Raw genomic sequence first — 12,540 nt, 5'->3', positions numbered from 1 at the left:
CTAGGCACAGGAGGGTCTGGGCTTCCCGACAGTGAGAATGACGGAGGCAGATTCCAGTCATGACCCTTGGGACACTCCAGAACGCGGTTTTGGGAACAAACCCGAGGAATCACTGCCCCGCTGGGAAATCAGAACCACACTCACTGCCGGCTTTGCCAAGCTGACACCTCACCGGGGAGGCAGCTGGCTGAACTACAGCTGAATGAAAAGGCGAGGATGGAAATCTCTGCACTTGGGTAACCCCGGGGCAAATTAGGGAAGTCCCTCCCAGCCCCCACCCCCTCGCGTGTCTCGAGGACGAGAAGCACAGGGCGTACGGCTCCGCGGCCCAACCTCGGGTCTCGCTACTCCCGGGCGAAGAGCTCCTGCACTTACCCAGTCCCAGGATGGAGATGTTTAAGCCACTGGCTAGGGGAATCGGGAGGCGACCTCGTCCTTCCCCAAAGGCCAGGCTGGGGGCACTAGACGGACCCCCTTGGCCTACTAACCCTTCACCTCCCCGCCCCAGCAGCCGGCGGCTCACTGCAAGTTGAGCCGGAACCGGGTCTCCCCCGCAGGAGCAGGCTTGCCCATCTCCTCCAGCTTAGTCGTAAAGTGCTGTAAAGGCGCCGGCGTTTTGCGGCACCGTAGGTGAGGCCGGCGGCGTGGCTCCTCGTTCGGCGCAAATCTGACGCTTCGGCTGCTGGCTGTGCGGAAAGGCGGCAGTTGGGAATCTGGGAAGGAGGGGGTCACAGCTACGATTTTCTCAGTGGGTAATTGTCTGCTCCTAGGTAACAGTAGAGAACGCGGAGTGGGGTTGTTTAAAAATACTTATTCCAATCCTTATTTAAGAGGCGTGAAGTAAGAGTCTCAAATCGCACTCCTTGTGAGGGGCCATCCCTCCTCGTGCTATTTTGGTTTTCATCTTCACTAGATTTTAGGTGTCTTCGGTGTAGCTGACATTTGTTCTTCTTGTTCACTTCGTCCTGCAGTTTCCCTCCCCCTGGACTTGGAAATGCTTTACCTGATCGGCTTGGGCCTCGGAGATGCCAAGGACATCACAGTCAAGGGCCTGGAAGTTGTAAGACGCTGCAGGCGAGTGTATCTGGAAGCCTATACCTCGATCCTGACTGTAGGGAAGGAAGTCCTGGTAGGTGTTCAGGGTTCTCCAGCCTCCTAGGAAGAAGGAGCTGATTTTTATTACACTAAGCTGAACCGAATTTTCAGGTCTACTTGTTTGAATCCTTTAAAACACATCCCCTGCTCATTCAGGATCTGAGGAGTACAAGAATGGAAATCATACATCAACCAAGTGACTTGGAAAATGAAAGGGTGCTTTGTCTTACTTTACAAGTCTAATTTTGTGAGTTTCTCCAGTAAATAGGAAAGGAAAGTAATTTTACACTCCTGGGGATAGTTATCAAAATCTCTTATTTCATGAGATAGCTAAGAAATCCTTTCTGAGTTGAGTGCTAATGAGGTGCTGAGACAGCCTTAATGAGTTGGTTTTGTATTCAGAAACCGAGCTGAAAGCTTCCCCCTTTCAAGTATTTCCATAGGGAATGCTAATCGCCTTTTGGTCTGTATCATATCCAGAGAGATCTTACCTTTAAATAGACATCTCCCAGTAAGGCTTATACCCATACGCTTGTTTATATTGAGTGAGCCTGGGACTTAGTAACCATAGGATTTGTTAGTGTATCATACATTTAGCTGGCTCTCATTAAGGACTCAGTATATTTTGGAGGAGGGGTCAAATTCAGGTTCATTGTCAAACTCCAAGTAGAATGTAAATTAAGATGAAAAGATTGGTGGGCATGTTATAGGAGGAGGGAAAGGATTTTAGAATTGTCTGGTCTATCAAGTTTTCCAAACAAAAAGGTGACCTAGAGAATTGCAAGTCTTCTACCTTATCAGAGTCATAGCCCAGAGAATTCTGAAGGTCTCAAAGTTACTTTAAAATCTTAAACATCCGGGCCAGCCCGGTGGTGTAGTGGTTAAGTTGGTGCATTCCACTTCTGTAGCCCGGGATTTGCAGGTTCAGATCCTGGGTCTGGACCTATGCACCGCTAGCTAAGTGTTAATTTTGGTTGCTATCATTTTTTGTGTTAATTTTTTTCCCAAAACATACTTGTAGAGTTATTACTTATAGAGAAGATCTGGGGCTGGGCCCAACCTCACCTAGAGGTAAATTATGTGTGTTTTGTTAAGGTGCTAGAATGTCTGTTCCTCCATAATAATAAGTGCTAATAGAACTTACTATGCCGTGTTTTAAATGCTTTACATGTAGAACAGGATTATTACTGTATAATTACTGTTCACATTTTACGGGCACAGAGAAACTTGCCCAAGGTCATACAGATAGTGAGCGTTAGAGCCAGAATATGAGCCAAGGCAGTCATGAGTTGTGATCCACAACTCTTGACCTTTGTACCATCCTGTGTCTCTGTATTCTTAGGGATAGATAATAGTTTCACAAAGTATAACTTCAGAGAACACCTACAGAGAAGTTAGGATTCAACCAAAATGGTCAATCCTAGATCCTTCCCTGTCACAAAATTCCACTGGTCTGCTCTCCATGACCTCCTCCCGGTCTTCAGTTCATATTCTTCCCTGAGCAGCTTGCCATACAACATAGGCCACCATAAATGAATCGTTTCTGGAATAAAGTAAGGTATAAATAAATAAGTTTATGCCTTACATTGCCCAGTAAAATCTCAGAGCCACTTTCTGTTCAACCACTTCCTTTCTTCTTTTCATTTCTACCTTTTCTTTCCTTTTAAAACAAATTAATTTTTTAAAATTGTTGACCTGGGGCCAGCCCAGTAGCATAGTGGTTAAGTTCGTGCACTCCACTTCGGTGGCCTGGGATTCACAGGTTCAGATCCCAGCACAGACCTACAAACCACACATGGATGCTGTGGCAGTGTCCCATATACAAAATGGAGGAAGATGGGCACAGATGTTAGCTCATGGACAATCTCCCTCACCAAATAAAAAAAAAAAAATTGTTGACGTGCTCACACTTAGGTGCACAATCTGGTCTCGATAACTAGATAATTATTACTGTTAAAAAAAGATTGGAAAATTCTGTTTTCTATAATGAACATATGCTTTCTTTATATTTTATAAAAGGCACACGTGGATGTTGCTAAAGAAATCTAAAATTTCTCTCTTCTTATGTTGAAAGCTATCATTTTCAAATTGCCAAACAGGTAGTATTATTTGTATGTTCTCTATTATTCAAAGGTTAATTAAACTAGAGACAGTGAATCCAGGAAAGAGTTTTAGTTTTGGTATATACAAGTTGAATTTCTTTAGGCACTTTCTGGATAAATTATTATTTTATATGCTTATTTGATATAATGCACCTGTGTGCGTTATACAAAGAGATATAAGCTATAATCTTTGTTCTCAAGTGGTTCATGAGTCATCTGCATATACCCAGGAAAACTTAAATAATAATGGAAGATTTAAATAACAAAATTCATGACAGCAGTGGAAAGGAGAAACTAAAATTATGTTGCTGGAAAGAGCTTAGATGATCTTATTTGAGCCAACACTCTTGCTTTCACCAACTAAGTGCTAGAAGCTATCTCAAATGTTAAATAATCACTAGTTCTTAATTACAATTGGAATACATGTAAGAGAGATCATTTCAGGCTGTGGTGGTCAGGGAATACTATGGAATAGATAGAATTTGAGTTATGTTTTAAAATAACACATCTCAGTTGTTTTGTTTCTTTTGTTTAAATCATGGTCCAAATAGAAAATGATAATATTTGTACCGCTTTGCAGGGTAAATGGAGGAAGCTGCTCATGGCCAAAAGGGGCTAACTTTGGGGCCCCTGCTCCCCTGCAGAAAGCAGAGGAGATCACTGATCTCTGCCTGTGTACACCCCATTTGTAGTACATATAAAGTTTTGCAATCAACCGAGGTTCTGTGACCGTGAACAGTCACTTTACTTTTCTATGCTGTTTTTCTTATATGTAAAACAGGGATAAAAATAGTGCCTATCTCATAGATTGTGGTAAAGATTAAGTGAAATCATATGCATAAGTTCTTAGAATGGTGACTGACCACAGAGTGAGCCTATTTAAAGTGTATTATTATAAATATTGTTATTATAGATAAGATTTGATACGAGAAAGAAAAAGAGTTATTATTAAAGATAAGATTGGGTAAGGGGAAGAGAAAGAGCATTCTTTATTGAAGAAAAATAATTGTGTGCAAGAGCATGGAGGAGAAAAAGCACAAGTATTTGCTGTATTTGTTCTTGGGCATCACTGAAATAACTTTAGTTTTCTCCCAGTGTGTCTGTTCCCTCTTTTTCCTTCCTAACCTACTTTACCTTGATACCAGTTCACTCTGTTTCCTTGTCCTCTTATCGAACTGATGTGGATTGAGATTGGAGGGACAGAAGAGGACAGTAAAGGACTTGGCATTGAAAAAAATGAGGCCATTCTCTATGACCTTTATTATAAACTGCCCTTTTGTACTTACCCTAAATCTGAATCTGTCCTCCCTCCAGTCTTAGAAGATGACTTGTAAGATAAGTTTCTCTTCCTGTTCAAGACTAACTCCATCTTCATGGGTTTTTTTCAAACCTCTTTCTCTCCCTGCCTCTCGAACCGTACTCCCATCAATTATTCTTTATTCTTGATGTTCTGTTTTAACATCCTTCTCCCCTTAGCCTGAAACCATACTCAAATATTGTCCGTTCTGAACACTCTCCTCTTTTAAACCTCTTTTCCTCATAGTTATTATTCTGTTTCTATCTTCTTTTTCCAAAGCTTTTTGAAAAAGCAGTGTCGTTTTATTGTCTCCCACTTCCATTCCTGTCTCAGACTCCTGCAGACTGACTTCCTTTTCTTTGAAATATTTCTCTGTTTGTTGAACAATTATTTAGCATTGGAGAATTCCAGAGAATAGTTTTGAATTCTTATGTGTTTTATTTCTTTTAACTTAGTTTGATTACTTGAACCTGGCTTTCAAGACATGACTCTCTCTTGGTTTTATTCCTACTTTTCCATTTTTCTCAGTCCACTTTGTAAGCTCTTTATTTCTCCATTCCATCTTTAAATGTTAGTGGTTTTATTTTTGTTTTTTTAAGATTATGTTCTCTCATTTGTTTCCATATACTACTTTGAGCCTCTACTCTTCTACTTTTTCACTAGGTAATACATTAAATGGTTTCAAATTCAAAAGATACTAAGAGGTATATACACCAAGATTTCTACCCCAGTTCCCCTTCCTGGAGGCAATCATTGCTGATTTCTTGTATATCCTTCCAGAAATACCCAAAGGTAATTTTAACTTTTAGTTTTTACCCTGTCCCCTCTATACAAAACCCGCCAACTTAAAGTGAAGAATGAATTTTGAGTTTTACCTTAATTTTCATGAATGGAGAAGATTAGGGCTGAGATTATATAAAAACTGGCTAATCAGTCATTGAATACTATGTAGTATAAAAATCATTTGTTAAGTGGTACTGCTTGTTTTTTTTATTTTCCTTTCCTGACCCTGACTAGGATTGATGCTCCTATAGCACATGCAATGCGGTAGTTAACTCCGCACTAGACATTATGCTCCACAGGGCAGGGGCCATGTATGTCTCATTCACCAGTGTTTCCCAACATCAAGCATAGAGTTTGGCATGGAGGTTGTGCACAAGAAATATTTTTCAAGTGAGTGAGTGAACAAATAAATAAATAAGTGGGTAAATTAAAAATAATGTAACACCAGTCTCTTACTGCTTTTGCTGTCTCTTCCCTTTTTCAAACATTATATTAGGGTGTTTGTGTGTGTATGTGTTTCTCTTTAAAGGAGATTTTTTTAATAAACATTCTGTTGTCTCAGTTCTGTAATGAAATGTTTCTTAGATTAGGGTAAGTGATAAATTAAATATGGAGTGACCCATAATAGAAGTCTTGATTAAAGAGTGGCGTTTTCTCTTGTTGTTAAATCATTTATAAAATATTGGATAGAATTACTGCTAGCATTAAGCTGGTAGCATGTGTCTTCCTAATCTTTAAGAAATGTGAGAAGGTCAGAAAAAAACATCATTTCCTTCAGTTTTCGGTAATGGCGTGTGTTCTGTTTTATATGTGAATATAAATGTTCTGCAACTATTAAGTTTTCTGGATTCACAAAATTAAAGTAATGTATATAAAAATTAATGATTAAGAAAAAATACGTGGTAAAAGTGAAAATAAAGAGAACATTTTTCATCTATAAAAACATCATTGTCATTGGGAACTTTTGGAACATTATTGCTAAGAAGATATGCAGAGGAAAGGAGGGGATCTTTTTTCATATTTGAGAAACAGATTCTAGTAAGTATTAGGAAATAACTATCACAGTTGGAACTGTAGCCTTTGTCTTCAAATGCTTAATCATTTGTTCATTTACTCATTTGCTTGACAAATAGTGAGTACCAGACATTCTTCTATTACAGCAGTTCTTATAACCTTTGACTTATGATATAGTCCTTATGATTCAAACAGACTTCTTAGTATGTAAGAAATAGTATTGTCTACCTATGCATCCACTTTTACTATATTTGAATTACATATTACTCTGTAGGAAATCAGTTATAAGATTCATGATCTGGTAAAATAGCTTGTAACTACTACCACATGGCCCCTGGCACACTGCTAGCTCGTTCTTACTTACATGCGGTGCTCCAGTTAAGGTCAGCCTCCTGGGTTTGTTCTCTTGAGTGAACTTCAGGGGCTTAGTTCACAAAGCAGTTGTATAGAGACTTCCTATATATTTAGAATGTAATTCCTATATTCCTTTTCTTTTCCCTGCAGCTTTGCCTTTTTTAGCAGGAACTAGGAAATACAGTTTTAAATTAGTCTTTCCTGCAATTATATAGGGAGATTTGCTGGTTCTGTAAACAACTAAATCTTAATTTTCTATTATTTCTCATTGAAGTTACCTTATAGTTTAGCCAGGATCCCTCAGATTTTCCTATGGAAAATTTAATAAAATTCAAACTACCATCTATGTTTATAATTATTGTTTAATATATTTATTCTGTATTACCATGTTTCTGAAGTAAGGCTCATGCATACATGTTCTCTGTTCATCCTACAATGTTCTGCCTGGTTTATTAGACCCAAATTTGAGGTAAATTTAAAATGCAAAAAGCCTCAGATGTTAGGAGGTCTACCTCCTCTTGGGATATTAAGATAACCCCAAAGACAGAATTTAATTGCAACATGATATAGAGTGGTAGCTCATTGATGAGTTCTAGTCAATGATCTGTGTTTGGATGGTTGCCAAGATTTGCACCAGCCCGGGACAAAGATTGTTTTATGTGTGTTTTGAAATGGTCACCTGCTGTTTCATTTTGATATTGGACTTAAATCTATAGGAAGAGTTTTATGGAAGAAAAGTGATTCTTGCTGATAGAGAAGAAGTGGAACAAGAAGCAGATAATATTTTAAAGGATGCTGATGTCAGTGATGTCGCATTCCTTGTGGTTGGTGATCCATTTGGGTAAGTCAAAGCAGATATTTTGAGTTTTGGTTTATTTACTTTTTTTTAATAAGAATTATTCTATTACATTTAAAACCTTTTACCTGCCGGGTACTGATAAGGGACTCTGTTTACCTAGATTCTGTCTAAAATTTCATACTTTAAACTTTCATTATCTTTGGATTAATGAAGAAAATCTGCTTGGTAAGGATGTCATATGTATCACTTACATTGGTTATCAAGTGTCAACTTGAGAGTTTGTATCATTGCTTCTGTTGTTCTTTTAGAAGGTCACTTAGGGCATCAGATAACTTAACTAGTATATCATTGTTAAATAAGTATATTACATTATCAAGAGCCATACCTGCCATTTGCCTTGTGGGTAATTGCAAGCATCTTCTGCTTGTTTTGTCCTAGGCTTTTTTTTTTAATCATCTAATATTTAGCAATACTGCTGTCACTTTACTTGCCTTGAATTTATCATTTATCAAGCCTCAGATTTCCATTTCTTATGTCCATTGGGAGCCTTGTTCTTCCCCATTACTAAAAAGATGGGCTTCCACTTGTCTAGTCAAGCATCGTCAATCTCCAGTGTCAAGCCAAACAGAAGAATTCTTTGTCTCCAGCTGGTGACCCAAGATTTATGTCACAGATTTAAGGAACACAAGGACAATTAAATCACTCTGAGCCCACCACCAAGGATATTTTTCAAAAGAATGGAGTTACACGTGCATGTGTCTGTCAAAAAGAGAGTAATTTGTATCAGTATGAGGTGCCAGAGATTATGTATCATTATTATACTTGGTTGCAAATGACGTTGGATAATCATACCTTTTAAAATATTTAAATAATTTGTTTTAGCTTCTGACATTGTTTTCTGTAAAAGTAAGACTTCCTCCAAATTATCGGTACCTGTCTTCCTTTTTTTAGCCACAAAATAGTAAAATAAAATAAGGGTAACGAAAAATCCTATATATAAAATGTCTTGGAACTCTTGTAGTGTTTTATCCTTATCACACTGACTTCTGCCAAAATCCCATGTTTTATATAGTGACACCTTCTGAACTCATCAAACTTCCCGACTTAATGGTACCACAATTCTTACAGTCACCTAGACGAGTAATTGCAGAGTCACTTTTGACTTTCATGGCATCCGGTCACTGACAAAGTTCAATAAACAGTGCTACTCAAAGTGAGGTTTGCAAACTAGTGCCAGCCCACAAATTTACTAGTCCAGGGTGAGATAACTACAGAAATTTAGAGTAAGTATTTAGAAACTTTTACAGCAATTTTAAAAAGTAATTTTATCTCTGCTGAGTCTAATAATAAAAATTTCGAGCTTGTATTTTGTATTATTTTATTTTATTTTTTATTTTTCTAATACTTAGTTTTTATTGCATTTTGCAAAACTATTGTTCCATGACAATTTGGAACTTAAAAAAATATTCATCTTTCTCCACAGTTAGTTTGATAAGCACTGTTGTTGACTTTTGTGCTACCCAGTTTTTTATATCCTTTCATTCCTTTCCACTCTGGCTGCCACTATTCTAATCCAACCTCTTATTATCGTACACTCTGGTTTAATATAGTAGCCTTTTGCCTGGTCCAGGTATAGACTCTTAATTTATTACCTGTGCTGTGGTCAAATTCTTATTTGTAAAACCACATTTGAAAGTCTTACCTGGGCTCAAAATGAGAACATTATTAATCCATCATTGGCTAGACATGAAAAATACCGTCCAGCCTGCCCTTCTACTGATGTTCTGCCACTCTGTGCTGAAACCCACATTCATGCCAGTTTGCCCTTCCTCAGTCATCATGCTTTCTCACCATCACACACTTGTTCAAACTGTTTTCTTCATCTGTAATGCCCTTTACCCTATTTCTGACTGTCAGAAGCCTACTCATCTTTCAAAGCCCAACTCAAACATCACATTCTCCGTGATGTGGTCCCTAATTACCCCGACCAGAAGTTACATCTCTTCCTAACTGCTAATGTATTATTCATGTTAGTTTTCATATATTACCTCACAATGTATTTGTTATATGTATATCTACTCTTTAGATTTGTAGGCTGTCCTTCACGTTTTTATCTCCTGCGTTTCCTTCACAATAGTTAGTATACAGTAGACATCAATTAAATATTAATTGAAAGAGTTGTTGACTATTTTGCCTGAGGTCATGACAAAGGAAGACCAGGCATATCTCAGACTGACATTTATCCATTCAATACCTTTTGAACACCTATCTCATGGCGGGCACTCCTACATGCTGGATGTATATTAGATGATAAAACAGGTTTACTGTTTACTAGGAAAGGCCTACAGCAATTGAAGAAAAAATAATAAATTTAAAATTTTTATAGGCGTGTAAAGGAAAAAAAATAGGAACTAACAGGAATAGACTTATTTATGCAGAGTCATATGGAAAATCCTTTCTGTGGAGGTGATATTCAAGCAGGTATCTGAAAAATAAAAGGAATAGCAGGAGGGAAGAACATTCTAAGCAGAGGGAACTATTAAGACTATTCAAGGAACTAAAAGGCCAGAGTGGCGAGAGCAAAGTGAATGAGAGAGGGACATGAGAAGGAATCAAAGAGGCAGGCAGGGCCTAGACCATGTAAGGCCTTGGAGGGAGGAGGGATTTTGTTTGAAGTACAGTGGTAAGCCTTTGAAGGATTTTAAGCAGGAAAGAATCACAATCTGATTGACATTCTTAAAAGATCACTCTAAATGCTTGGGTGAAGGGATTTTAGGGAGACCAAGGTGGCTCTGGTGGAAGAGAGAAAAAGACAAACTAGGAAAAATTTAGAAGGAAGAATGCCATGGTGTATACAGTAGATGAGAAAAAGGAAGGAAGTCTTCCAGGATTCTGGCTTTAGTACCTGAATAGTAGATGGTGCCACTTGAAATGATGAAAACCAGTAGGGAAAAGGATTGGGGGAAACAAGAATTGGTTCTGGAAACGTTTTAAATTTGAGATGTCATGTAGGCAATTTGATGTCTGCGACTGGGTTCAAGGGAGGGATTATCCTAAATTTATGGCTTTTGAAGTCATTGATATTTAGATGGTATTTAAAGCCAGAGGAATGGATGGAGTTACTTCAGTAAAGAACAAGGGCAGGAGGAGAGGACCTAGGATCAGTCCCTAGAAACTTTGGCATTTCATGGTCTATCAAGAGCCAGAGGAGGAGGAAAACCAAGAAAGTGTGTTGTCACAGAAGCCAAGAAAAGAAGATGTTTCAAAAAGAAAAGAGTGGTCAACTTTGATATACTGCTGAAAGATTAAGTAGGAAATGGGGATAGAAAAGTGTGTATAAATTTAAAGGCACGGTGTTTAGAGTTAATCAGTTGTAGCTTTATGGAGGAGTTGGTGCTTGGGCTGGGACTGGGTAGGGTTCATAAGTGGAGATTGTGGGGTAGGCCTGGGGGTGCTGATTGGGGAGTGGAAGGGAGAATTCAATGTAAATGAAAAAACTGAGACCCAGAGAAAGTGCCTTTATGCTGCTCAAAATCCTTCAGTGACTTTTCATGGCCTTAAATCTTTTAATAGTCTATCTACTTTTTCCTTTGGCTACTCTTCTTTTTGACTATGCCAGAGCCAAATTGTACGACTTGGCCATTTCATAAGTGTTTTGCAGTATTCGTCCTTCATGTCTTTACTTATGCTCTTTCCTTAAAACAGACTGTTCTTTTAGTAATGTTCTACATTTAGTAAAATACATTTAGCTTGAAGACCCAGCTGAGATGCCACCTCTTCCATGAATCCTCCCTTATTTTATTCAGGAGTAAGTGCTTTTTTTTTTTTTTTAACTCCTAGACAGTTAAGTTTCTCAATGTCAGTGACTAATCATGTATAACCTTGTATTCAGAATTATGTAATATTTATTATACTGTAGTTATTTTTCATTTACCCACTGGATTACTGTTGGGATATAGTAGTTGAAGACAGGATGGTAGGGAATGTGTAAATTTTAATTGAAGAATTAGAATTTGAGTGAATTAAATGAGATAAACCAGAAAGGTAGCGCAGAATGCAACAAGGCACTGAAATTTTTCCTTATATAAGACCAAAAAAAAAAGTCTTTTGTTTAATTTTAAGCCCTTTTCTACTTACTTGAATAAAAAATTCAAAAAGAAGGGAAAATTGTTCAGTCAATCTTAAATTCTTTTTTCTAGTATTTTTAAAGTTGTGGTGAAGTGTATATAACATAAAATTTACCATTTTAGCATTTTTAAGTGTACAGTGCTGTGGCATTGAGTACTTGCACATTGTTATGCACCATCACCACCAACCATGTCCAATAATCTTAAATTCTTGAAGAAGGCAGTTGAAATCAGTTCAGTCAGTTGATGTAGTTCTCATCTTTGCCCTTTTATCCAGGTTATTGAAAGGAATGTAGAAGTTAATCACATAAAGAATGTAAATGACTGAAAAAAATACTACATCAATAGATCTGACTCAGTCATGTGAGAGATGAGCCTTAAGCTTTCTGTCCCCATAAAGAGCAGTTGAACAGGGTCATCATTAACCAAATTCTTTCTAAAGATGGTTCCATTTTTATTCCATTCTGTGTTTTACTATGCTCTATAACTATATATATTTTATAATAAATGAACACATAAATTTTTTATCCTTATGTTGTGTGCTCTTTCCTTCGTGACACACATACAAAAATGTGCCTGTCTCCTATGTGCCCTAGTGTGGGTCATTCGACTGCTTCTATTCCATGTAGTTACTGCATTTGAAGAGTGCTTGGCATCTAGTAACATCCAGTAAATGTCAGCATTATTATCATTAGTCCATTTTTTTCTCCAATATAAATAAAGCTGCCATGTACGGATTAATGTATATGATCCTTTTCCCCTCCTCTCACTTTCCCATCCCCACATTTTGGATTGTTTTCCTATGGTAGATTCTCCAAAATAGGTTTATAATACCAAAAGATTCAAAAGTTTTGGACATGACGCTTACAAGTGTGTATTGTCAATTTGCTTTTCAAAAGGATTGTGCCAATTTATAATGCTTCCTGAAAATATCAGTTTCACCATTTCATTGCAAATAGTGGATTTTCA

The 12,540-nt window shown here is 37.6% G+C and overlaps 1 protein-coding gene and 1 long non-coding RNA gene across 5 annotated transcripts in view; one reads left to right on the top strand and one right to left on the bottom strand.

Moving 5' to 3' along the window:
• Positions 1-624, bottom strand: part of LOC131404211 (uncharacterized) — a 71,666-nt gene extending 71,042 nt beyond the window's left edge. For all 3 annotated transcript variants that reach the window (XR_009219747.1, XR_009219748.1, XR_009219746.1), the window contains exon 1: positions 376-624. This is a non-coding gene — a long non-coding RNA (uncharacterized LOC131404211). The remainder of the gene's footprint in view (positions 1-375) is intronic.
• Positions 625-644: 20 nt separating this feature from the next.
• Positions 645-12,540, top strand: part of DPH5 (diphthamide biosynthesis 5) — a 33,931-nt gene continuing 22,035 nt past the window's right edge. Inside the window, exons 1-3 of one of the 2 annotated variants that reach the window (XM_058538646.1) lie at positions 645-748; positions 972-1,129; positions 7,362-7,486. In XM_058538646.1, the coding sequence (XP_058394629.1) occupies positions 995-1,129; positions 7,362-7,486 (260 nt within the window). In that variant the 5' untranslated portion in view covers positions 645-748; positions 972-994. Of the gene's footprint in view, positions 753-971; positions 1,130-7,361; positions 7,487-12,540 lie in introns of both variants that reach the window. The other variant, XM_058538645.1, reaches the window with a different exon arrangement.

This window comes from Diceros bicornis, chromosome 4, assembly GCF_020826845.1.
Source record: "Diceros bicornis minor isolate mBicDic1 chromosome 4, mDicBic1.mat.cur, whole genome shotgun sequence".
NCBI lineage: Eukaryota > Metazoa > Chordata > Mammalia > Perissodactyla > Rhinocerotidae > Diceros > Diceros bicornis.
The sequence above is the reverse complement of the archived record's forward strand: the minus strand, read 5'-3'. Positions and strand labels throughout refer to the sequence as shown.